Source organism: Anas platyrhynchos, chromosome 2 (assembly GCF_047663525.1).
Source record: "Anas platyrhynchos isolate ZD024472 breed Pekin duck chromosome 2, IASCAAS_PekinDuck_T2T, whole genome shotgun sequence".
In the NCBI taxonomy this organism is placed as follows: domain Eukaryota; kingdom Metazoa; phylum Chordata; class Aves; order Anseriformes; family Anatidae; genus Anas; species Anas platyrhynchos.
This window is the reverse complement of record NC_092588.1, coordinates 137,433,555-137,461,359: the sequence shown is the minus strand read 5'-3', so window position 1 is coordinate 137,461,359 and position 27,805 is coordinate 137,433,555. Positions and strand designations below refer to the sequence as shown.

At 38.0% G+C, this 27,805-nt stretch overlaps 1 protein-coding gene across 1 annotated transcript in view; it reads right to left on the bottom strand.

The window, feature by feature from the left end:
- Positions 1-996: 996 nt before the first annotated feature.
- LOC110352387 (ATP-dependent translocase ABCB1) overlaps positions 997-27,805 on the bottom strand; it is a 42,019-nt gene continuing 15,210 nt past the window's right edge. Inside the window, exons 12-28 of the mRNA XM_038175321.2 lie at positions 26,017-26,142; positions 25,629-25,832; positions 25,188-25,358; positions 22,108-22,269; positions 20,893-21,057; positions 19,866-20,012; positions 17,825-17,929; positions 17,160-17,237; positions 13,671-13,754; positions 12,737-12,940; positions 9,706-9,806; positions 8,594-8,734; positions 7,318-7,474; positions 5,980-6,177; positions 3,713-3,919; positions 2,150-2,296; positions 997-1,462 (exon numbers count right to left, since the gene is read on the bottom strand). Coding sequence (XP_038031249.2) covers positions 1,256-1,462; positions 2,150-2,296; positions 3,713-3,919; positions 5,980-6,177; positions 7,318-7,474; positions 8,594-8,734; positions 9,706-9,806; positions 12,737-12,940; positions 13,671-13,754; positions 17,160-17,237; positions 17,825-17,929; positions 19,866-20,012; positions 20,893-21,057; positions 22,108-22,269; positions 25,188-25,358; positions 25,629-25,832; positions 26,017-26,142 — 2,604 coding nt within the window. The 3' untranslated portion in view covers positions 997-1,255. The remainder of the gene's footprint in view (positions 1,463-2,149; positions 2,297-3,712; positions 3,920-5,979; positions 6,178-7,317; positions 7,475-8,593; positions 8,735-9,705; positions 9,807-12,736; positions 12,941-13,670; positions 13,755-17,159; positions 17,238-17,824; positions 17,930-19,865; positions 20,013-20,892; positions 21,058-22,107; positions 22,270-25,187; positions 25,359-25,628; positions 25,833-26,016; positions 26,143-27,805) is intronic.

The following is a 27,805-nucleotide window of genomic DNA, read 5'->3' as shown; positions in this document are numbered from 1 at the left end:
GCAGTCTTGCTGTCATTGACCAGGCACTGTTCAAAGCAGGAACCTGCAGAAAGTGCCTGCACCCGTTACTGCACTGGTGAGCTGGGAACAGGAGCCAAGTTCCAGCACTGATGGGTCAGAGTCAGCTGCCAGTCCCAACAGGCTTCCTTTTTCCACTGTTCAGAAACAATCATACCTAGTACAGCACTTTGGGACACATCTCTGTTAAGGAATACATTGCTACCTTAGGCCTGTGAGTGCCAACATGGTTTTTACATGATGAAGAGCTATTCTTTTTAGTCTTCTTTTCTGAAAAGTTTTTGGTCACCTGTTGTCGTATATCTCACTGCCATAGTTGTCACTTGCTTGAGGTTTAGAAAGAGTGCAATGTTAGAACACAGTTACAATGATCCTGTAAAGACAGCACCTGAAATCTGAACAGAATCATTTTCTCATCCCTTTTTCACTAGCACATATTTAAAAGCCTCCTGCCAGCGGGCCAGACGCTGTGCTTTTCCCTCCCCACAAAAACAACGCCCAGTTCAGTGCTCCTGCCCTGAAAACTGAAGGGTTTGTTCTCTTCTCACAGGTAACTAGTGATAAGACTACAGGGAATGGCTTCAAGTTGTGCCAGGGGAGGTTCAGGTGGGAAATGAGGAGACATTTCTGCTCAGAAAGAGCAGTCAGGCACTGGGACGGGTTGCCCAGGGAGGTGGTGGTCCCTAGGGTCGTTCAAGGAGAGGTTGGATGTGGTGCTTGGGGACATGGTTTAGTGGGTGATAGCGGTGGTAGGGGATGGTTGGGCTAGATGATCGAGGTGGTCTTTTCCAACCTTAATGATTCTGTGATTCTAGGTCAGCAGACTGATTTCTATGATTATATGAAACCCTCTCCCTGCTTTTGTACACACTTCCGTTCACTGCGTGCCCCCCAGCTTTGCACAGAGCTGGGTGCTGCAGCGGTGCTCCTCTCTGCGCCCTGAGACAGAATCTGCACCCTGAGGCCTTTGCTGTGCAGTTTGGGAAGGCAGTCGGGCTTTTTCGTAATGGCCACATAGTTTTAAATTTGAGTAGCTATAAATTTTTGTGCTGGTGGGAGAACATTCAAAGAGCATTAGGTTCTTAAATATCAGAGGTACATTTGTTTTAATAGTTGTGGGATTTAAGGAAGCTATTTACAGAATTTTACCAAAACTAGAAGTACTGAAGTACACGTAAAAGGCTCAAAGCATTGAACCAGCCATACAGCTGCATTCAGCACGAGCTGCTGCCCTTTATCATACAACACATGGCCTACTTTGAACGTTGACCAGAGAATAGTAAATGCCTTTTTCAGCCAGGAGCTGCTGATGAGTCCCTTGCTCTACGACCTTGCCGTTCTGGATCACGGCAATCTTGTCAGCGTTCTGGATGGTGGACAGGCGGTGAGCTATCACGATGCAGGTGCGACCTTCCCTGGCTTTATCCAGCGCTTCCTGGACAATCTGCACAATGAACAAGCAAATGCAAGACAGTACACCAAAAGGCTGGGACAACTTCTGAGCTTCCAAATTTGAAATTACCCTGCAGTGAAAAGCTTACACCTGATGACTGTTCAGTCCCGCTGTTTGTACATGTAGGGTGGTGGGCAGGACACAGACTGTATATTTTTATATTAGAAACTTAAATATTTTTGCTGGAGGTTGATAATATACATTAGAAGTGACCTTTAGAATTGACACGTTTTCAGGTTTCTTTTCAGTTTTTCCCTGCAACCTGCCTTGTATCATAGTTCCATGCTTATGTTCTTTGTGCAATTGGTCTGTGCTTGAAATGCAGCTGACGTCCTGCTAAAAGCTGTAAGTGGAAAGGCAGGGCAGGCTGTGTGGGGAGAGCTTCTGCTGCCCTGCCCTGAGGCCCTCTATTACTTGGCATCCTGGAAGTCCGCCAACTGCAGGGCCACAGCCTCTGCGTCACTTCCAAAAGGAGGCTCGTTACAGCCAGCCAAAAAGCCTCTGTTACTCCATAAGGAACATTTTGGCTTCTTATGAAAATAAGGAAGAAATGCAAATACTTATTTTCATAAAAACCTTCTATTTTCCATTTGGGGTTTTAATGTGTGGGTGAAGACGTCCCAGTCAATGCACTACCAGCCATTGCAATCCCAGTTCCCATTTGCAAAGCCAAGGTACCTTTTCGCTTTCTGTATCCAGAGCAGAGGTGGCCTCATCTAGCAGCAGGATTTGGGGCTGCCGTACAAGAGCTCGGGCAATAGCAATGCGTTGCTTCTGACCGCCAGAGAGCTGGGTTCCTTTGTCTCCCACACGTGTGCTGTATTTCTAGGTATGGAAAGGCAGCGTAAGCGTAAACCTAGATTTGGATCAGGATCTGTGAAGCGTGACATTTCAGCTGCATTTCCACCTAGGTATGATTCTGGGGCAGCACAAATGACTCACAAGTGATTTTCCAAGTGGGTGAGGACCCTCCAGAGAATCACAGAATGGCTGAGGTTGGAAGGGACCTCTGGAGATCACCTGGTCCAACCCTGCTAAGGGCATGATCCCCTAGAGCACAATGCCCAGGGCTGCCTGCAGTAGCTGAGCTGAGAAGCACATTTCCTAGCGTATTTAGCTGCAGAGCAAACCCTGTGATGCTGAGCCAGAGCAATGTCATTTGGTTTTGGGTGAGGGACTGCAGTGCAGAGAAGTAGAATGGCAGGCATGGGGTGAGACAGCAAGGCTGTGACATTGCAAACCCAATGGCCTCAGCTCAGCACCCAACAGTCAGCTCCTCTTTCTGTTCTCCATAAGAAGGAAATAGTCTGAGAGACACTGTCAGTGATTTAAGATAAACCAAATCCAAGTTCTAAGTTTTCAAGGAACTAATTTGAACTAGTCAAATTCAAAATCCCACCTGCCCCACACCCTTAAAACTAACACAAATTTGCTCAAGAAATTTGATTCCAACTCTGCATTCCTGTTAGACTTCTTGACTGCCTACTATATACACATCTTGTGTCTGAGAGATAAGACTTTGCATGAAAAACTCACTTATCTCCTAAGTCTGTGGAAGTATATTATCTCAGAAATATTAGTCTAAGCCTGTGTTTTTGACAAGAGTAAGCTGACAACCTGGTGTTAGCTTGAGCTGATCTATTCAAAGAGCAGCTAAGGAGCTCCTTTGCCTAACAGTAGGTACAAATAGGGGAGGCAAGAGAAGAAAGCAGTAACAAGGTTGTGTCTTTCTGACTGTTTCTGCAAATCAGCTGCATGCGTGACTTCATACAACTGGCAAACGAGGTGACTGTTGAAAAAAGGAGGGCAGGAACAGAGCTCTGTGGCCTGCCTTAGTGTTTTCCTGTTGCTTTCACTTAAATCCAGGAAAGCACCCATCCTCCTTTGAGTACTTTCTGCATGTGTTTTTCTCCAGAACTACTTGCTTCAGTACCAGTACCAACTAGGTTATTATTTTAACAGAGATCACTCCCAAAGAGATGAAGACCCCTCCTTGCCTTTCAGGCATCAGTGGCACTAGAACAGAGTAAATGCCTTAAGCCACTGGCACTGCCTAGTTCTCCATCTGTTCCTCAGGTCTTCTAAGGATAAAAATATTAATAATAATTTGAACGTCAAATTCAGTAAGTCAAGGAAAAACTAAATACTTTACCATGCATTTCCTTAGAAAAACACGAATAAGGCACTCTTAATTTTTTTTTTTTCCTCTCAGTTGAAAGTTGGAAATGAAGGCCTAATTACCTTTGGTAGTGATTCAATGAAGGAATGAATATTGGCTTCTTTTGCTGCTCTAACAATTTCCTCCTGTGGCACCTCCCGGCTGTTATCTCCATATGCAATGTTTTCAGCAATAGTGCAGTCAAACAGGATTGGCTCTTGGGAGACGATGCCAATCTGAGCTCTCAGCCACTGGATATTTAGCGTCTTTGCATTTTGGCCATCCAGGAGCTAAAATGTCAGAAATAAGATAAAGTACCATGACTGCAATAATATACATACATATATATTTTATCTAGCAACATTAAAGCCTTTAGCTGTCAGGGCAGTGAGGATATTTCATGCCCTGCCTGTTTGTTTATGCATTTACAGGTGACAGCAGAGATGAGCAGATAAGTGTTAAACCTATTTACAGGTGCAATCAATAAAATATCATCTGAAATCTTTATAAACCTAGAAAAACTCCAGGTGTGAAACCATTTTATTGCACCCTACTTGTTTATCACCCTAAATAGAATAGCTGATACAGATCTTCTGCCATATCACTACTAGAGACATCTGGTATTATGCTGGTGGCAGAAAGCTCTGTTTCAGAAACCAGTGGAAAATCTACACCATGGAGTGTTTCTACTCCCTTTATTAGCAGCTTTATCTCATCTCTGCTTTGCTAATCCAGAAGTCAGATGTTCTTGCTTCTCAAATGACTGTAATGGGGGAAATTACTGGACAGTAATCCCTAATCCCATAACTGGATATTATTTTTGTACTTCCAGGAGAAGAAGTCCCCTACCATCACTTGCTCATGTAAGATGAGGCATGTGTAAAACTTGATATGTCCATACTGGAATTCCTCTTCTTGCACTGTACCTTATCTGTACATTACTATCTAAAATCCTAAATTTAACTGTCTCTGTTATGTGGGTGATTTATTTTGTCTAAAACATCAGTTCATATTTCTGCTTTATCCTTTTGATTTCTATCTAAAGCAGAACAAATAAGCTGTGGAGTAAATCACCGCCTGTGCACAGGGATGTCTTCCATGGAGAAGAAGCCAAAAGGTCACTTCAGCATTTTTGTCTGTCAAAGAGACTATCTGTACTTCAGGCTGCAATTCAAGTTGAGTGACAAATGACAGTTTCACCTTCAGAGACAATGGTCAGGACTGATATCTGGGTCTGAGAAGTCTGAGTATGGTAGTCACGTTTCTCTGACTTTTACAGGCCAGGAAGCATTTATGCTAGTGAAGAAAGCATTGGTCTTTTGGTAACTTTGCAGCCACAACTTCTTGAACTACAAGAAGTCATGGTGCATTGCAGTTATTTATGTGCTATCAATAGCAGTAGATAGATGGGAGCATAATTACTGTGTAGATGTAACAACAATTAGAAAATTGTTAAGGATTTCTGGTTTCAATACCTGAGTGTGTAGCTAAAGTCCTGATAACATGTCTTAATTATTTTTTTATCTTAATTGCTGGACTATGAGAGTTAGGAAAGCTTAAGGATCTGTTCTTTCCAGCTGCAGCAGGTGCCATGCAGCACAGCCTCACTCTAAGGTTGGGAATGAAGGGATGGGTGGGACAGATAAACGAATGACCCAATGTGAGTTTTCAAGATGGTTTCATGAACCTTGAAAGCAAACTGCCAGTAGCAGATTGAACTGCATTTTACCGGCAGCGCTACTTCCAGGGTAGCTCCAGCTATCAAGAGGTTTGCTACATGTATGCATTTCTACTCTGATCTTCAGTGAATAACCCTAGCTTTCCTCATGTCCTCTGTGCAGAGAGGCTTTGGGATGAACTTTCATTAGTATGAATGTCATAAGCAACGACGTGATATATGTTTCACAGTATAGAGTGTAAAGCTTTAGATTTAAAAGTTCCAATTCTTGTTGATAGCATTGATACATCATAAAAGTGAACAGAAATGAGGTGAGAAAGCCTGCTTATGCACTTTACACATATAATAGGCATGAACCCTTAAAAATGTACATTTGTAACCACTGGACTTTGTTCTAATAACTTGAAACAGCATGGGAAATTTAGGAATTTTAATTTCCTTCTATGTTCACCATGGTTGCATAGACAATATTGAAAACCCGTGTGCTTCTGCCTTTAATTAAAAAAAATATATCAAAAATCACATTAAAAACACTGGCAAAAGGGAGTAGTTATACTAGCAAATATTTAGTGAGCTCATTTAGAAGAAAAAGTCTCAAATAAAATATATCAGTAAAATTCATTATGCATGTATCATGGAAATGCGGCTTATACTTTTATATGGAACACTTACCATTTCTCCACTGAGTGGGTCATAAAATCTCTCAAGCAGCTGAACAACAGTGCTCTTACCACAACCACTGCTACCAACAAGAGCCAGAGTTTGTCCTTTTTCTACTTCAATGTTCAAGCCTTGGAGCACTTTGACCTCCGGTCGGGTTGGGTAGTTAAATGCCACATCTTTGAACGTTATGTTTCCACCAAATATTTTCTGATTGAAATGGTAGAATTAGATCAAACTGTTAGAATAATGTAACAGATCATAAAAGACAAGAAAAAGACTAAGTAAAAGAGAACAGTTCCAATGGAACAGACTTCTTTTTTTTCATGGTAATTACTATAGAGTGAGACGCTATTGTGAAATCAGAAATTTCCTCCTGAATATTCTATGCTGCAAGCAGATTCCAATTAAAATTCTATTCCATAAACACAAATTCTGACAGCTTTTCTTACACAATCTGTTAAACAAGATTACATTTTCAAAAGCAGCAATAACTCTAGGTGACTAACTTCTATCTGCTTTGTAAGAACCTCATTCACATTCTTTTTATATTCTTTGCTGATTTTTTTTGTTTTCATCTTTAAAAATACTGAAAATTATCTATTATTTTTGATCTGTACACAGAATCAATCTTTCCACTTAAAGTTATTTTCCAACTAATTTACTATAAAATGAATATTTGTAATATACCCAAGAATATAGTTTTTTATGTATGAGTATATATAAAATGAAACTATAGATAGATGTAAATGACCAATAAATATTGCAGCTCAAATTTAAGCTATTTCTTAAGACTATATAGCTAGATTTCTTTTATACATATACATAATAAGCATATATATACGTATATACATTATCTTGTGTTTATATATATATATACATGATAGTTGTCTGGAACTTTCTGTCCTCATTGTTATATGAAAGGCCACACACCCCCATATGTTCATATACATTGTTGGTTACCAAAGTATGTGACAATCTATTATGGATAACTTGCAAATAAGTTAGGCCTCAAAAAATTCTGGTTAAATTTTAGAGACCTAGTTATATCTTCAAGATCCATTCTCAGGTAGCTTCACACAGGAAAGGCTTGAAAACCCGTCTCTATTGCATTAATCCAATTTTCACTGGGTCTTGTTTAACCCAGGGGCAGGTGAGGCTGAGAGGATGGCAGAAGACATAACAAAACTTAAATACCAATTTAGTTGGACGAGTCAGATGTGAATGGGCTCAGACTGTAGCATCTCAGTAGCTATGATATGAGTGAGTGGAAAAAAAAAAAAAAAGAAAACAGGCTTGAAATAAATTAGTGGTGCATGATATACTGTGGATGACACTGTGGTTACTTACAGGCTTCTCCCCTTCCTCACTGTAACTGTCTATGGAGGGTACTCTTTCAAACAGCATAAACAAATAAGCAGCTGACATCTTGGCTTTGGCATAGTTTGGAGTCAAAGAAGTGCTTTGTCCTAATGCCATTGCACCAAATACAATAGCTGAAAAAACTCTAGAAAAATAAAAAGGAGAAAACTATGTTGATACTGATATAGCACAGATACAGAAAGCTTGTGTGGCCAGAGGAGGGGCTTCAGATAAATAACTACTCATTTAAAAAATTGAGGGAGGGTAAAAACTGTCTACTGCAAACTCTGTGACTTTTTTCCCTCACTGAGAAAATAATTTTTTTTTTTTCTCCCCCTGAGCTATATGGAGAAATTTGTCATTCAATATTTTCTTCAAGGGTCACAATCAAATCCTTGAGTTCAGGAGCAAATGGAAGGTAAGAAAGAGGGAGCAAAGGATGCAAGCATGAAATCTGGGGTAAGCGAAGTGTAATACAAGAGCAGGTACACAACAAGGCATTCACATGAGTGCATAGGGAAAGGGAAGCTAATGCTAGTACTTCAGAAAGTGTTGGTGTAATCAGCGTAAGATGAAGGTTTAGCTTCAGCTGTAATTTTTGCCAGGTTAGAATGTGGTAATTGCTAAACCAAAGCATGGGAGGTGACTATTGACAAATATGGACAGGGATTTCAGCTGCAGGGAGTCAAGCTGAAGACTTGGTTAGATGCTGGAGATAAGGAGGGAGCAAAAGGAAGGCTGGAAAAGTGCCAGTTGATAGGAACAATAACATCAATTCACTGTTAACACTTGAAGGAGCTTTTCAGCTCTACCTGGGCATTTACCAGAATGGGTGGTTGCTGATCTTTCTCCTGCTCTCTACCTTTCTTGCCCCAGGGCTCATAATTTCCTCACTTCCATTCGTTACTTGCTCCATTTACCTTCTAATCTTGTCTACCTACACCTCCTACGGCTAAGCCATGTGATTCTGCTGTGAAAGAAACCTTACTGGTCATGAAAACAAGGGACAGTTTTGCTTTGCCTAACTTCATTTTGCTTTCTTTTTACCCTGATTGCAAGAAAAATCATATGTAGGTAGCTAAATGTAGTCTGAAATTATCACATTTTGGATTTGTAGCAACATGAGGAAGGAGGGGTAGCATAAGAATGAAAGTACTTGGTTGTTTTCTTCAGTTCTATATGCAATGATTTCAAGACACCTATAGCAAAATCAAACGCATTTTTCCATATGGAACCTAGAAGAAACTAAAGAGGATATACTTACAAAAGCACATCTTTAAACTGCATATGTCCATTTTTTACTAGATATGCAGCAAACCTGAAACATGCAGCATAAATAAAGTACATAATAGCTTGTGAAAACGCAAAAGTAAATCCAAAGATATGTGCCTTCTTTACAGAGTTTCTGTAACAGAAAAAATATTATCACAATTGCATTGTACATGCAGTTGTAACCAAGAATGTAACTATCCAATAGTAAAAGTATCCTATAAGTCAGAGGAATCCTCAAGTCTCTTTACTAGTTTATAGTAAAATAATCTCCAGGTCTTTGTAAGATCCTAACCTAAAACACTATAATTCCTGTATGCTTCAGTTTTCTGTCTGTCTGCAAAAACTCATGTAAGAATATTGGAACAGAAGATGAAATTACTCTAAATGTTTTGAGCATGTATAATTTGTATTGTTTTCAATTCATGCATTCATTAAAATTATTTTTAAAATTATAATACAGGTGCAATTTAAAGATTCTACTAAATAACAAACGAGGAAAATCACCAAGAACTTCACAATTTCTACAGAGCAGAAACTACTTCAATAGAACAAATCTTTGTGTTTTACCATTCATTGAACCAAAACAAATCTTTAAATCAGTCATTACATTCATGAGGTTTCACTTGATCTGCAATGGTATTTAGATAAAACAACAGAGTGAACAGAGAGATAAACTGTTGTGCGGTTCCCTCTTCCATTCGGGTTCCCTCCTTGGGAAAATCCCACTGATTTGAACAGGAATCTTACATAAACATAAGGACAAACCCTGACTTTTGGTTTGTTAAAAAATATATATATATTTCCTCAGAAGGAAGGCCTCATGTTTATAAGAATTAATAAAGGCTTCCATCTCAAGAATTAGAGCAGCTAATAGTGATAGTATTGAAAGAAAGTAGGCTTTGAAAGAAATTATCATTTAATCAAAGACCATTAGCTTGAACAGAAAGATAATTTGTATTTTCTATGTTAAAACTGAGCTTGGAATTAAAGATTTTAGAATGTACTGAAAGAAGATAAATTGTTTTGCAGTTGATTGGTGTTAATTTTTTAAAAAGGTACATTTTAATAACCTCTTTTTAACAAGCATTTTTTTTTTTTTTTTACCTGTATGGCACTTGCAAATTTTGCACATACATAAACTCAAATTTTCTTTCCTGAGTCAAAGCAACAACAGTGCGAATGTTTTCTATGGCTTCAGAAGCAATCTGTATTGGAGAATACATGTTCATTGGCAGAAAAACAAGATTACATGGAAATTTTTAAACATAATCTGATAAACAGAACTGGGAATGGCTGCAATAGAAGTGACAGAATATGTCTACAATACTGTTGAAAGTGTGGTTGCAACATATGTAGATACACTGCTGTTAAATATAAGCCAATTACCATGGATTATAACAGTAAAGTTGAGTCAGTGTACTTTTTAGCACAGTCCAGCAACAGGTTTTTTTTTTTTTTTTTTTTTTTTTTTTTTTTTTTTTTTCCAGTGAGCTTGTTCAACCTGTAACAAGGATGCTGCTGCCATGCAGCTATCATTGCTGTTGGTGCCCAGTCAGGCCAAACTGAACAAGCCTGCCTCACCTGAAAATGTATTCGGGGCTGCAGCCTGAACATATCACCACCTTTTCAAAAGCAGCTAATTCGGGGCTCACCCTGGAAGGAATAATCTTTCCCAGGGTTCATTCTCTGCATATGTTTGAGTACCAGATGACTTTCAAAACTCCTAAAGGAGAAAATCAAAACTACTGCATGTTCATAAAAACGTAGAAAGATTTTTTTTCTGGTCCATATGGCAGCTTAGCATCTAATTCTTATTTATTTTATATCTTTGAAAATCTTTCAATTTTGCCACAGTAAAAAGAAAAAAAAAAAGTGGTAGAAGTTTTCCAAAGTGATTAATGATGCTGGGTACCCAATCTTGACTGAAAACTAGAGGAAGGATAGGTCTTGATTTTCGTAATGTTCCCCTAGTATTAAGGGGATTCACTTGTAGACAAGTACTATCATCAGAATTTTCTCATACCAACAATTGATTTAGGCTTGGTTGACAATCCAGAAAAACAAAACTCAGAAGGTAAAGCATCTTGGAAAGAGGTTTTATAAAGTACATTCATAGAGCACTATACTTACTACAGTTCATGATTTAGTTCTGATGTACTGATTTCATAGGGCACAAAAAAAAACAAACCAAACCAAAAACCAAAGAAACAAACGTAAAACCAAAACCATTCCTCCTCTCTAGAAATTTATCAAGGACCTGGAACTTAAGCTCATTTTTTGTTATGTATTATCACCAGTGTAAGATTTATACACTGTCAAACCCACTTGCCTTTACAGAATAACTTTCAATAACATCTGGCCACTCCAAGCTGTGTGCTCTTGGTTTGTATAAAGGGAGCTAACTGGCTCCATTATATGTGCACAAATAACTCTGCTGCTGCTGAGGAAGGAAGAAATGAATATTGTTTCTGTACTATCTACCAATAAGAGTAGTTTATTTCTATCTCTCATCTGGAGGTGGCATTTCCTCATTGGCTCTTTGCCAGGAAGAGACCCTTGTCTAAAGAGCAAAGTAGATTTTTAACCTAAAGCTAAAATAGATGCCTGGGACCTGTTTTCCTTCATGTTGATATATTGAGAGTGAAATATTTTGCTGAATTGCTATGGAAATACATATGTTTTAATTTTTTTCCAGAAACTGCAGAGCTGGAAAATAAAAAAATATTTAAACTAACATGGTCTGCCAAAACCAGATTTTCAGGTCATCACATAACAATCATCTAACTCTTCTTACAAATAATCTCCAAAGCGGTTGACATGAAATAATGATAAGCAGCTGAAATCAACTTGACTATGAGATAACTTTAAAATATTACAGTGCGTAAGAATGTGTACTGTTACTAGTTTGGCAAAACTTTATTCATAATCAGTGACACCATTTTGAATTTCTTCTTGATTATCCTATCGCATAAAGAAGACTTTTTTTTTTTCCAGTTCATGTATTCTTTTAAAAATAAACCTCTTTTAGCTTCTTATTTTAAAGTGTAGCAGAATACCTCCAAGCTTGTGAATCATCAGCCTTTACTGTAAAGGTAAATACTAGCTTGGAAGCAAACATGGCTTTCAATCTTCAACTCAGGAAGAAAAAGGAAAAGCAGTTCTTTACATAAGAGCTAAACTCCCACTTAATCATAATTATGCACTTAGCAGACCGTTCCTTCTACATCATTACTTCTAAATAATACTAATAATAAGTGATTAGACAATCTGTAAGTCAGAAACACAAGTTAAGTTACATGAGTGATAAGATTGAAATAATTAAATTACATGGAAATACCTAACACATCTACATGTAAATAGTAACTGTCTCCCTTTCAAAGACTAACCCCATATTTTCTTTATGTCTGTATAATAATAATACTTTCATAGATAAGTAAAATGAAATTTTGCTCAGCCAATTTAAATATGCTTTAAGGCTGAGAAGCTTTATTGTTTTCTCAACAGAACCCATATTGAACTTGCTTTTCTTCAAAGCAAAAACATATGGTGCTGGATTGTTTCTTTATTTCTTTAACAGCTCACAGGGGTTTCCAAGTTTTACTTTCAGCTCCTGCATTACCCTGTCTTGCATGTTCCCAACTGCCGTATACTGTAATTTGTAGTACAAGTTCAGCTGGAATACATATTTATATGCCCTCGAAATCAATATTCTTGTTAAAGAAATTTTCAGAAAAAAATATTTTGATTACAATCAAAATATAAAATAATTACCAGCCTGCTTTTTAGCTGTGCATATAATTACATCGTGAACTAGAGAAATGTTAGGAAACTGGAACATACGGCTAACTGATGCTGAAAATTGCTATTGACATTCTATATCTCTTTTCAGATCATAAAATGATTGCAGTGGATTCAAAGGAGTATTATGAAACACCTCATTTATTAAATTCAGGTTGCATTTAACATTAAACTCACTTTTTCAGTTTTCAGCTTCATATTTTCTGTATCAACTTTTCATCAGAATAACAACGCAGACTGAGTTTGAGGAGTATATTCTTGACCCAACACCAATATCCCTATTAAGCAGCACTGTGTAGTACAACACAAAAATAGATTAAAATGCCACTGAACTCACCTTTCCTGCAGCTTCCAGTTCCTTTTTATCCTTTTTTGCATGTCCAGTAAGCATCTTCATTTGAATCATTCCTGTTACAGCAATAAGTGGCACAATGGCTAATAGCAGAAGAGTCAACTGCCAGCCATAGGTCAATGACAAAATGATCCCAGTTCCAAGATTCGCTACATTTTGAGCAATTAATGCCAGTCTGGAACCTGTAGCCTGGAAAAGAATGAAACCATTGTAATACATGGATTTATTTGAAAACTAGGGAAAATATTTGTCACATAGATATTTATGATTTATTCACCACCTGAAAGTACTTTATTTGGTCTAAATATTCTGCAAAATGGAATCTTATCTCTTGAAAAACTGCTCAACTCTCCAGATCATTCCCACAAGCCTTTTGTATCTACCCTACTCTATCTCCTTGCTTTCAGGTTTTGCTCCAAAAAAAAAAAAGATATTTCATAAGCCTCTTATATAAATATATATACACACACATAGAACTATGACCATATTTTATCTTTTTTAACTTTAAACATATGAACAAACACAATGATGCAATGAGAGCAACCTTCATTTTGAGGCATGTTCTTATGCATTTCGTTGAGCTAGAGCATTTATCATAAAAACACAATGCTGTCTAGACATCTAAGAAGGCTGAATAAATGACTTTTAATAAATGGATGCCTTGGATGGCTCTTTTATACTGGTGATACCAGGACTGAGCAGTAATGTGAACTAAAGCTTTACTACATGACTATACTTCAAATGTATATATATATTTTCTACTATTATGATAATTTTGTGTGATGCCAAACACACAAAAAACACTTTAAAATAAATAACAGTTCCACATGACTGTGTGCAGGATTTCTATCTACTAAATACCGTCTGTAACTGACTCCATATTAATCAGACATGAAAAATGCCAGTGCATATTACTTACTTCTTTCACTTGTGAGGCATCATTAGCAAGTCTTGTAAGTAATTCTCCAGTGCTATTTTTAGGTTCATCAAACCAGCTGATCTCCTGCAATATGAAATACACTTATTATGATCTTAAAAACTTAACTCACCTCATTAGGCTACTTAAGAGAATTTAATCACTTTGGATTATGACTGGGTGTCACATGATAGGATGTTCTAGCTCTTTAGGTGTAACCATAAATAAATTACACCTATAGGTTCTGTAAGGTCATGGGATCACAAAACTCAAAGCTAGCCTCTATTAACAATCTGTATATGCTGTTTGCAATAACATAAACATCACCACATTGTTTCATGTTAAACACAGTTTACAAGATATCTCTGCTTGTGAGTTCAACATATTTTTGATGATCAGATGTTCACTAAACAGCAATATGAAGGAATGTGCCATTTTGAGGACAGTTACTTGGATGTGTAACAGACATCTATGAAGACTACTGATTAAAAATATAATTTCTCCTGTTAGGTAAAAATACATCTGAATTCTCTGTCAGTTATGAGCACTGTGAAATCTGTAAATCTGCTGTGAATTGTTTTGAATGCCTGAGTACTGCTGGACAATCTCTATGGTGTCTGAAAAGACTTACGTAAAATGGTATGTGGTGCTGGGAGATCTAGACTATCCCAAGACTATCTCTTCCTAATATGGAAGAAACTATTTTCAGGGAAAAAACCTTGTCAGTCATACACTTTTGTATCTTAATAGCAATCAAGATTAATTGGTCAGAGGGATCAGTGACTCTAAAGCACTTGAAAACTAAAATTTCTTACTTGAACACAAAGCATTTATCTTATTTAAATCCAGAAAGCAAATATAAAATATTCACTCTAACATTCTTCTAGATTTGCCAAACATCAAACTCCAAAATCATTATAATGAAATGTCAGTATTTGTATTACATTATATGTACATGATTCTTAGCAACTGTAGGGTGTTTTTGTGCACCAACTGTTCATACAGTTACTGTAAGAGCTTTCATATTTCCTGCAAGTAGTGTTTAAATGCATAACCATTAGGCATTAACAAACATGCTATATTTTTATTTCCTGGGATATTTTTTTTTGTGGCAGAAGTATTATCTTTAAGCATGGTAAAGTAAACATTGCTCTTAAATACAGTAAGAAAAAAAAAGATGTAAAATAAATAGTTTCAATCTGGCTGTAGGCTCACATAGACAGATGGTTGCTTTGCCATTATATGACATGGAACATGTGCCACATGTATCGGTGCTAATAGATAAAATCCTCCCAGGTCCCACTGCTCTACTGCCTGATATTTGAAAATCATGCCAGGTAGATGCTATTTTCACACCAGAGTGAGGACAATAAACATAATAAGATTACTTGATTCCTCATCATGAAAACCTCTCTGTTCTTATTCAGACCCTTCCTCCTGGGATCTGTTCAGATTCAGCATGGTCTTACAGACTGCACTTTCTATTGGGCTAGTAAAAAAAATAATAATCTCCTGAGGCTTAATTTCCAATGACATATCTCACTCTTTGGAGGTGGCCTATTATCCCTTCCTGTATAAATGAGAAAGTAGGGGCATCTGATTTCACCCCCAGTGAAAAGTGCTAATGAAAGCTGTTGCTGCTCAGGTTGGCTCCGGGAACTTCTCAAGGAGGTAATGACGTTCTGTGGAGACCAGGAAAGACCTCACTCAGCTGAACAGGCTGAAGAAGCAGTGGGATTGCATGTTTGGAAATATCTTTGATCCCAGACTTGCAGATGTAGCAGACTAGCATGGCTGGGATATGCTGCTTTCTGTAGTAAGTGAAAGGCAAAGGAGTAATATGCCTAGGCTCATATTGTTCTGCTTTCTACTACCTCAGGGATCACATGCCCACCTACAGCTGGGAGTAAAATAATATCAATCCACAAAAAAGTATCATATCAAAAAAGTACCAACATTTCCTTAAAATACTTGGTGAATTTATCAAGATTACTCAGGATGTAAAGCAACTGGTTAAGCATAGCAGTGACAGCAAAAGAGGGGTAAAGATACCTGAGTTAATTCTGGATGTGTTGAACTGCAACCTGGCAGTGATGGAGTTTCTGTTGGTACATTAAAGGCACTGCAGAAGACTATGTTCACTAGGCAGCTTGCCACTGCACTACATCAAGGAAGCAGCTCATGCCAACCATGGAAAGCTGGTGACGAGGCTGGTTATGTACACAGCTAGGGTCCTTGTGTATTGGACTTGCATGGCGAGGTTTTGGGAGTGAGGGGGCTTCTGTGAGAAGAGCCCAGAAGCTGTCCCAAGTTAAATAACAGCCAGATCTCCAAAAGGGACCTGCCACTGTCCAAAACGGTGCCGGTAAAAACTGAGTTGGTTGTGCCTCTGGGAAAATGGGTTTAAGAAAGGGGAAAAACAACAAGAACAACAAAACTGCTGCACAACAGCAGCTGGGAGAGTAAGAAGTGAGAAGCAGCCCTGCATCCCCCAAGGTCAGTGCAGCAGGAGGGCAGGAGGTGCTCCAGGCACGCAGCACAAGTTTCCCTGCAGCCTGTGGCGAGGCCACTGGGGGTGCAGGCTGTCCCCCTGCAGCCCATGGGTCCCACATGGAGCAGATCTCCATGCTGCAGCCCGTGGAGGAGCCCCCAGTGGAGCAGGTGGATGTGGCCTGGAGGAGGCTGTGGGCCATGGAGAGCCCCTGCAGGAGCAGGCCCCGGGCCAGAGCTGCAGACCGTGGAGAGGAGCCCATGCAGCAGCAGGGGGTGTGGGGGGAGCTGCCGCCCAAGGGGGACCCATGCTGAAGCAGTTTGCTCCTGGGGGATGGACCCCGTGGTATGGAGCCATGTGGGAGCAGTTCTTGAAGAGCTGCTGCCTGTGGGCAGGCCCCTCAAGATCAGTTCAGGAAGGGCAATTTCAGGCTGTTTATTTTAAAGGGTTTAATTCTGCTGCTGAATGTACATTCAGTGGTACTAAGTCCTGTTTTTACCCTAGACTACTACCATGCCCATCTTCGGTTCTGTGACTGCTGGGTAGGATAAGCCACCAATTTAGTGAGTGCAGCTAGTCAGATATCCAGTTGTTATTGCCTTCACTAGTAATTGTTTGCAGATCCTAGCTTGCAGCATATCTGAAGGCAGATCTGAGATTCTGATTTGACCTCTTAGAGCACAGCCTACTTTCTCTGTGCCTCAGCACAAAGTTGTTTTTATTATCCTAAATATGCTAAATAAACACTACCATCACCTTTAAGCTTTCTTAACCTAGTTTTAAGATGGCCTTTATTAGTTACATCAATTAAAAGGTTTTAAAATATCTACTTGGACCTGTTATAAAGATTTAATCCAGCCAGTTTTTTCTGAACTGAGTTAAAGAAATCATTGCGAGATCTTTACAGATAGAATCATAGCATGACTACTTAAATAAACATTTACGGCACGTAAAACAAGCATTTCTAAAGCTTTAGAAAGCTAAATATAGAACAGTTATACCTGTCTCAGAATTGCTCTAAATGTCATGGATCGGAGCCTCATTGTAAGGATTTCTCCAGCTTTGCCAAATGTGAAACCCTGTGTGAGGGGGGGAAAAAAAAAACAAACATGTTTTTTATAACTAATTACAGTTTTTGTCTTTATAAGATAATAAGTGACTATCTGCATGTAATATTAAAAAGAATATCACTAAATAAAAAATACACTGATTTCTGTTTTCTCAGAAATCCAAAGGCTTGAGTGCAGTTCTTGTAGATACAGGTGAGGTTGTTTCAGTTCAACCAGCTCAGATACTGACAGACCTGTTGCATGGAGCACAGAGCAGGTGCTGAGGCAACCATTTGCTCAAGACAGAAGTGTTGCCCAAAGCCTGATCTGGGTCTGTGCTCTTGAAGTTACTATCTGTACTGTCAGTACTGTCTATACTACAGAGGCTGTGATACAGGGTAGGCCTTCAAGCCAAACTTTCCTTTGCTGTGAAGATGGGGATCAGCCTACACTACAGAACGCATTTGAAACCTCTTACAACATTTTGAACACATCTGGTAGTGAAAGTTCATCCTCATTTTTCTCATGTACTGTTTGGCACTAAGGCACTGAGAGTTTGACACAGTTGAGATATATTGCCTCAAATACCATGAACAATTACGGTAACAAAAACTTACCTGTAGAAAAAACGTGACAAAAGAAATTAGTCCAAAACCTAAAAAGAGTAGTGCATACATGGTATTTGTCTCCCTGATAGCAGCCTTTCCTTTTTCTACAAACATCTATGAAAGAAAATTTTGAAAATTAATTTTATTTACTGAAGTTCTGGTTCAATAATTTCCCGTTATCTTGTTTTATGCAGTATGTGTGTGTAAAGGGAAAAGAAGTTAATTTCTTGATGAACTAAGATTTTTTTTTCTTTGAAGATTATAGATCTGAAGTGATTGTCCATGTTCTTGCAATTGAAAGCTAAATTTTTATTTTGCTATGATAAAATAGTAACATATGTCAGTGAACAAACCAACATCAGTCAATTATTATTGGAATTTACAGCTACAGAAGGCTGAAGCCCATCTTAACATTTTAAAAGACCATTTCTGTAGTCACTGGCTGAAGGTTACTGCATGTTAACAACTAGTTAGTGAGACAGAAATATAGAAGTTATTCTTAATGATGTGTTACCAAATCAGTAATTTTTTAGGCTAAGACTCACAGATAAACATTTCTATTGTTTGTTTTATATATTTTAACAACAACAACAAAAAAAATAGGAGTACATTATGCATTGTATGGAGACCTTGCTCAGTTAGGGAAATAGTTTTAATCTGAAGTTTGTATACTCTTATTTACCTCAACAGTGAGTAAATTAATATTAAGGGTGTAGTATGCTGAAGCAATCCTTATACCTTTATATATGATAATACATAGTTCATGGAGAAAGGGGCTCGTAGAGTTATGGTTTCACCAGGTTGGCAGAGCAATAAAGATAATTCTCTCAAGTCTGGATAAAACATATTTGTTTTATAAAGAAGTCTGAGGTCTCCAACATTTCTAAGTCCTTTAAATAGCCTCAAAAAAAAAATAAATCTATAGGACTTTGAGAATGTTGTACACTGTTTGCTGTTGTATAGCATTTGTATATTTTGGATGTTGAGTAACTGTCATTATGGTTTGTTATTTATGAGTTTGTTATCTATTGTTTGCTCAGAATGACACTAGTTTATCATGTTTTTATACCTTGGTCCATAGCAAAAAAAAAAATCTACAATTCAATTACTTAGATTTTCTAATCATGATTTGTTTTAAATACTATCATGCCTGTAAAAAATTTTTAAAGCTTTAAAAATAAATTAATATTTTGGAAAGAAAGGACCTTAATTCTATTTTTTCCCCTATATATATATATCTTCTGCAATTTGTTGTGTCCATTAGTGACAATTACTGAAAGACCATAACTGCACAGAATGCTCCCCTTCCCTCAGGGCTGTTTCCTCCTACTACTTGCATTAAAAACCGAAGCATAACACCAGCATAATACCCTTTTCACAAACAGTTCTTCAGAATGTAACGCCTCACAAACAAGTATAAAAAAATTAAGATAGGCCATTTCAATATATTTGTGTAATATAGTGCAGCTAAAACAGTTCCAACAGAAAATGTTTAAAATTCCTACCAGTGCAAGTGCCTTGTGCTTGACAACGTAACTTTATTTTTTAACAGCATAAATTTAAGCTTACAGAAAGTCTCTCTGTAATGAAAAGTCTACCTTGCATCCATTTCATCTTGTTGCTGTTGCATTGCTTTGTCACACTGTACCTTCTCAAATGTTATGGTGAGCACAGCACAAAGATCACCTTCCATGGCTACACTGCTCATGTGAATGGGGTCAATTATAGTGCCTTCTTAAAAGGGGATGAGGATAAAGCAATTTCAGAGAGGTCACAGGGGAACCTCTCCTCACTTCATCATTGGCAAGCTGATCAGCTCAAAAACAGAGATGTGAAATTTGCATAGCTGTTTTGTGAGACTTAGAGCAGAAATTCAGCATTCCCCATAGCAAGGACTTTCACCCATTTCTTACCTTTGCAGGGCAAATTGAATAAAAACGTAGCATTTCATGGGTTCGTCATAAAACAATTCAGCATTTATAAAAGCCATAAACAGTGACAAAAGATAGAGCATACAAGCAAGGTTATTAATTATTTATTTTATACTTACCCCTATAACATCTGCAATTATGACTGAAAATACGGGTTGTAAGGCCCCATTGATAATTGCACATAGAGTTCCAACAACAAAGTAAGGCCATTCAGTTTTATTCAACGCCATAATTTTAAAAAATGGCACTGGAGGTATGCTTTTATCCTAAAATAAAAGGATTCCATCAGGATAAATATAATACATTAATGGAGGAAAATGAAGGACAGGTATAATCTTTGTAATCTGTTCCCTGTCCCATATTGTATGTTGGGAAACCTCAAACTATCTGATCTTTAAAAAGCATATTAATTAACTGCAGAAATTCTTATTGTTACTCAGTACCCAATATTAATCATAAAAAAAAAGAAGGAAAAAAAATCAATTAATGGTATATAAGCTCTCTCACTTCTTCCAACAATTTGAGCCTTTCCCAGAAGACTAATCGCAAATTCTGCTTACCCTTTGTGAGACTATGCAGAAAAAGAAATTGGGAATTTAGACCACTTTTTCCATTTGATGGTATTAAATATTTGTTGAGTGAATTGCTCCTTACTCATCATTAAACATGATGTCTTTCATTTTTAGTTCATTAGCCAAATTGATAACTCTCAATTTTCGGTAACTTATTTGCAAATACAGACACATTTTAGGCAACCCACATCAAGATACTTAGACAAAAATGATAATTATTCTCTATTTGGGGTGTTGTTTTATGACTAATTACCTCTTTCTGGTTTTGTTACATTATTAAATGAATTAACTAGCCACATAGGCTGTTCCCATACTCAAGAAATCTTGTTTCATTATATTACTCACTTAAACTATTTTGAGTACCACAACAAAATTCATTTTGGTTTCAAGGGAAAATAATTTTCCATAGAATCCTTTTTGTGTTATTTTGTCATTTTACGCATCTTTAACCAGACATGTAGGCCCTCTTCATACATTACGATAAAAAGTTACTCCCTGTTTAGTGGAATCAGGTTCCTTTCTTGTCCCATTAGTTATGGAAAACACATGCAGATAAGAATACAGAGAGACTCACAAGCTCAACAGCTTTTACATCAAGGTCAGCATTCTGTATTCTGAACCTTATGCTTTTCCGAGTGGACTGTCTTTTCTGTCCAGTCAGTACTGATCCATTCAGTGTCTTTTCTGAGACACTGGGTGCATTACCTTCTTCCTGTAACTGATCTTCAGTTCCTGCTGTCTGAAATGAAACACAGCATGAGACTAAAAATCATTTTTGGCCACATTAATGATGAACAGTTCTAAATAAAAACAACAATTTCTTGTAAGTAAATGGAATATTGAAAAGAACTGAAGAACTGAGTAATTTAAAAAAGCCACAAGCAAGTACTGAAGTTTCATTAATACTTCTCTATACTCAGTGAAAAAAAAAAAAAAAAAAAAAAAAGAACGTTAACACTTGAAAGGAGAAAAATTTTAGCCATAGAGAATTTTTTGCATTTATTGTCATGTTAAACTGTTCTGACAACATATAGGAGAGTTACATTAGGCATAACTGAAAAAAAACACACATGTGGAAAAGACTTTTTAAAATATAAAAATATGAAAAAGCAGAAGACAGATTGAGAGATAATGAAAATATCCAAGGTAGACCTTGTCTGTATAACACAACTTCAGGAGCCTGAGTCACTAAGATGCTAGTGATTTGGAAAAGTACTTGTGTAAGAGTTTGCATTTTCACAATAAGGGTGGTGAGGCATTGGAGCAGGTGGCTTGGGGTAGGTGTGGAGTTGCCATCCTTGGAGGTATTCCAGACCTGAAGAAAATGACCCTGACAACTTGCTTAGACTTCAGAGCCCTCCCTGCATTTAGAGGGAGTTGGACTAGATGAACCACCAATGTCCCTTAACCTGAATTATTTTATAATTCTCTGATTTGGAAAATGAATCTGAGAATTTATCAGACCCAGCAGTGCATTTTTACCACAATCTTCATTTTCACCTTCTCACATACTTTATTTTCAATGTCACACTTGAAAGAGATTTTGGTCACAATTCCTGCAATTCACAGGTTTGAATTAAAATCACACATTTCACTTTTGCTTCTTTATCCTGTTTTGAAGTTTAATACTCTTCAGAGAAGAGTGTTTTTTGTTTTGTTTTGTTTTCTTCTCTAGACTTATTCCACTGAGAAAACACTGCAAAGCTTTTGGGAGCAATTCAATCCAGTTAAGTCAATAGCACACAGTATGATGCAAGCTGTGAAACAAAAATAACAATGAAAAACATACCTGCATATTAACAAGTTTGTAGTAAACTCCCTTCTGTTCCATTAATTCATCATGTGTCCCTTGTTCTGTGATGACACCATTTTCGAAAGCAGCTATAAGATCTGCATTTCGAACCGTTGACAAACGGTGAGCAATCACAAGTATAGTGCGTCCTTTCCTGATCTGCAGAAAGCATAATGGTGGCTTCACATTAGCGTTATCAGGTACATTTAGTATTTCCCATCTTCATACTAGGGTTCAAGAAAATATTTTAACTGAAAAAAAATTGCCATGGAAATGGCATTGAAGTAAAGATCAGAATTTTCAATTGAGAAATGCTGAATTTCAGCATACTTTTCAGTTCCTCTGAGATAAACTAAAGCAGAAGTGTAATTTCAGTCTAATATTGGAAAACATATTTTATTTGAGAATATATATTAAAGTACTCTGGCTTTGCATGTCAGACTGTCCATTTAGAAACATAAATATATGAACTTTCTAAACTGCCCACTCAATATGCTTTCAGGTTACATATCCAGCTTTTACTAAAAAAAGACTACCATTAAGCATGTCAGTGACAATTCTGTTTCAGAGCATTTTACAAGTATTAAAAAATTATCACTTACACAGCAATTTTGCTTGCTCTAAATTACTTGTTTGACTAAATTGAAAATATTTCTCTAAAATTGTACTTAAGAATATGATTTCTTCTATTGCCATGTCATTTTTACACCTTTTGAACTACTCACTAATAGTAAAATAAATCCCACAGGTATCCAATTTGACATGACAAAGATGTTTTTCGGAGCACATTTTAACACTGTGCTGTGGGATAAATTGGTATTAATAGCTAATAACCCAACAAGTGAATCCAAGCTTTATATTATTTAGTTTAAAAATCATCTGCTATGACAGTGTTTTAAAAGTGTTTTACAATTAAGAAATAAAGGTGAAAACTGTTGTGCGTGGAGTATTCTTGAAAGCACTTCCAACTAAATCTGACATCTTAATATTGCTATGAGACCTGGAAGTTACATCCATTTAAACTATCCTATAAGAAATGGTACACCTTTTCTTGGTAGTCCGAAAGCTTCATTATTTCTGCGATTATGTTTAGTGGTTAAAAACACATCAACATGTGGAATAAAAGCAAGCTAATAGCCTTAATCAAAAAAAGGAGAATCCTCCACCCACGGAATAGTAAACAGATTCAGCAGAGGCTTAGTGAAGCCTGTAGGGAACAGCAGTCTACTCTAGATCTGATGTAAACCTTCTGTAGTGGCATGTGCCCAGCACAGAGAGAGAAAAAGAACACAGAAGGAGGACAAATGAATACTGGGCACACAACAGCTTAGCTTTGTCTTGCTTAACATCAGCAATCTCAGAGCTAGTCTAGTCTGAGCAAGTCTTTCTGTTATGCTCTGCCAGACACATCAACAGGGAGTTTCATCTCATCATATGACATTTTAAAGATAGGTTGGAGAGGTTGGAGGCTAAGTAACTTGTTTAAACTAGCTGCATAAGTTTTATATTGCAGCAGTCGTCTTGATCAGCAGTTCTCTGCCCTCCTGTCTCTGGGATTCACTTTATAGGCCACGGGCTGGCAAAAAGTCCCTGAGCACTTGTGGTGGCTTTACCCAGCTGGGCAGCCAAGCTCCACAACTGCTTTCTCACTCCCCTTCCTCAAAAGAATAGCGGGGAAGAAGAAAGTATGCTGGACAGTAAAAAACTGCTCACAGGTTGAGGTAAGGATAATTTAATTAAAGAGAAATGGAAGAGGATAAAATAAAAAATAAAAATCAAAAAATAAAAGCATGCAAAGACCACATGGAAACACAGGGAGAAGGAAAAAATGTTCACTTCTTCCCATCAACTAGCGATGTTCAGCCACATGCTGGGAAGCAGGCCCTCAATATGCATAGCGGTTGTCTGGAAGGACAGACATCTTCATAATGAGAACACCCCCTCTCCTTCCCCTTTCCCACCTTTTATTGCTGAGCGTGACACCATATGGTATGGGATATCCATTTGGTTGGTGCCCAGCTGCCCTGGTGATGTTCCCTCCCCACTTCTTGCCCACCCCCAGACTGCTGGCTTTTGGAGAAGGGTTGGAGGGAGTCTTGGTGCAGTGCCAGTGCAGTAGACACAACGCTGGTGTGATACCACTGCTGTTCTAGTTACAAGTGCAGAGCACAGCACTGTATGGGCCACTACAGGGAAAGATAACTCCAGCCCAAGCAGACCCCGTACAGCACGCCAGGTATCATCATTTCACAGAGCATAGTGAATAACCAGAAATGAGGATAAGCGGACAGAGAGCCTAACTCACTGAAACTGGTGTTAATTAGGTGTCCAAGCAAAAATTAACAGACTAGAATAAGTCTGCAGATGAGAATGTGGATTCTGTTGTCTGCCTCTCCCAGACACAGCCCTGCACAGTGGGTAAAGAGCATATGGAGATAAAATGCTTTCTGAAGATATTGTCCATGGATAAACTATGATCCATGCTGAAAATGTTTGTGCAATGATGGTAATTTGTCTTTACACAGAGGAGGGTAAGCTTAGATGCATAATGAGAGAAAGAAACAGAGGAATAAAAAAAAAGCAAAACCAAAAACATTGTGGTTGATTCAGCCTGAGGAATAGGTGGAACTATTTTGTAAACAGTTCACACAGTTGCTTAGAGTAGACAACAAGAAATACAGGGTTGGCTATTTTTAATTTATTTTTTTTTTCATTTCTCTAGGTATTATAGAAGCCAGGTCTAGACAGCAGCCAACACACAGAAACCTCTCATGAAGACACAGTCAAGCTGGTTTTGAATTACTTTGCTAGATATTAATAACAACATAGCCGATTCCTGCTCAGGAATATTCTGCTTAGTCTGCACTGAGCTCTTTACTGCTCCAAAGACTAAAGCTTGTTTGGGAAAGCCTGCTGCAGTGCAGTCCTACCCATTATGTCACTAACTCCCTGGGCAATTATAAACCACTTCCCAATCTGTGAATGAGCATAAATTATTTGCAAATTCAGGCAATTACCTTACACTTTTTAGGAGTCTCTAATTCTTGCAGCTCTTCAAACAAACGAGCAGTACTGACCTTGTCAAGTGCTGCCTGCACAACTGATTCACTCTCAGTATCCAAAGCTGACGTTGCCTCATCAAGCAGAAGAATTTTAGGATTGTGAACCAGAGCTCGGGCAATTGCTATTCTTTGCTTCTGGCCTCCGCTCAGCTGTGCCCCTCTTTCTCCAACCACGGTTTCAAACTTCTACAAGACAACCACACACGTTTGAACAACAGTCAGTGGCACGGTCCTTTCACCACGGAAAGGCAATGTAAGGAAAGGGCACATCTCCCTTAGTAGCCCCTGTATGTCAAAACTAACATTCTTCTCAAAAGTTATGAGGAAGCTCTGCATAGCTCTGCATATTGACAGCTCTGGGAACAGCTTCCTCGGCTAAGGAGAATCCCTCCTAAGGAACTTTAGGTGTGAGTAGGTTGAAGGGAAGTTATTTCAGCAGGACAGCGGCTTGCTTACCTTGGGTAGCTTCATGATGAAATCGTAAGCGTTAGCTTCCTTGGTAGCTTTCTCAATTTCTTCCATGGTGACATCCTCTCGGCCATAGCGAATATTTTCTGCAATGGTAGTAGCAAAGAGCACGGGCTCCTGATTCACCACACCAATAATCTCCCGCAGATATCTTACATTTAGGGTCTTAATATCCTGCCCATCAATGGTAATCTAAAGAAAGGAAGTGGACACAACCCATTTACTAAACGTTCTGGTCAAGGACTCTCTCTCCCCAGGCTGGCACATGGCTTTTGATGGGAGACTTGACCGTGTCATTTGATCAACGGCAACGAGACCAGAAGCTGACTTTGAACAACTGACACACAGAGCAGTCATCTGGCTTGAGGTATCTTACCGTGCCTTCCTTGGGATCATAAAATCTCTGGATGAGCTGAACAGTTGTACTTTTCCCACAGCCACTGCCACCAACCAGGGCTACTGTCTGGCCACAGTTGACCTTGAGATTCAAGCCTTTCAGTATCTGTGTGCATAAGAAAGTTTGACCAAAGTATAGCAGCATGTAAAAATGTCAGCATAAATTTGCAGAAACTCTAAAGACTACAGTAAAATATCCTTCATGTTTACAGAATAGCCTTGTACATTTGTCAGTTTAAGTCAGGTTTTATTGCACTGATACATCAATATATTTGTTATATCTTTGTGTACGTAGTAGTACCCCTATATATCAAGTCATTACCCTTCCTAGAACATTTATCATAAAAGCTAGTAGAGGAATTACAATATAGGGCACTTGGGTGAACACAGGGTTATTATTTTGTTTTCCTGTCAGCTTTTGTATCTTCCATGAAATTTCTGTATTATAACTCATTTCAAGTAAATAAAAACTAAAATAAAAAAATGCTCTACCTACATACATGAAAGAACAGCACATTGATGATATAGCTAGGTATTACCCCAATATATATCGTTACTATGGGTATGGCCAAACACCATAATTATAATTTAAGAATTCTGTAATTCTTATTTTGGCACGACATTGCTGTTCTATTAGTGCCAGCAACGCCGATAAAACCCTTATATGTCTGCAGTCATAACGTTTGCTGCACAGTGGTGATTCTTCAGTTTTGAATACGTTCACATGGTGTTTAAAATAACAGCAGCTCCCACCAACAGAATTCTTAACTTTCCTATTATCAAGAGATTGGAACTAGTATTGAAAAGTTAAATAATTTCGTAAAATATCTCTGAAGTAGGTAATGCCATAGGGTTAAAATATTGATTATCAGAAATTCTGGGAAATTTTCTAAGAGACCGCTAGGTAAGAAAGGGGGAAAACTGCATTTGAAGTTGTGGAAGGAGTGGCTTGTAGTTTGTGGAGTTTCACTGTACTGTGAAGAGATTGTTCCTTCTGCTCCTCTCTTCAAAATGCAGCATTTCACACCAATTGCAGAAGTGACGGTCTGCTTTCCATGCAGATGTACTCACTCAGAAAGGTGGCAAAAGCACCAACAATCACTGAAGCTATAGAGGGAAAGAAAAGTTCTTTCCCTCTTACATTGCTGTTGGCCTATGGTAGCTTTTCTTTGTAGCTTTCTGTAGAAGTTCAAGAGTCAGAGAGACATCTATAAACCCCTGTGTAATGGGGAACTTCTGTCTTGGATATTTCTTTTTCAGTTACCAATGAAAAAGAACTTATAGTTTTGTATTCACATATTTGCATAGCCCTTCATATTATTTCACACAGAAGTAATCCAGTAGGAAGCTCTCAGGAGGAAGTTCCTAATTTAAAAGAAGAGGGAGAGTTGAAATTCTATTAATTTTGAACTAAAACGCCTCTGTGACAAGAAGAAGTCTGGCAATGTCATTGCACACAAAGATTTGCTCAGTGTCTTGGGCAAGTTTTGAAGCCCCTTTTGGTGAAGGGTTCCTGCAGCTATCTACTGGGATAAATTCTTACCCATCGATATCACACACATCTGCACAAGTTTAGGAATGCAGAGTGAGGTCTGTTAGGCACTATACTCTTAGACCCTACTATAGTCAGTAGGTTGTATGCAACAGTGTTTTCAATAATGCAGTATGTTTCCTTGCATCTTCTGGTTTGTTCATCATTCTCATTTTCCTTTGTTGTGCAATGTCCTTCACCCTTCATCCCCACGATTAAAGGTCTAAAAAGGTGACCT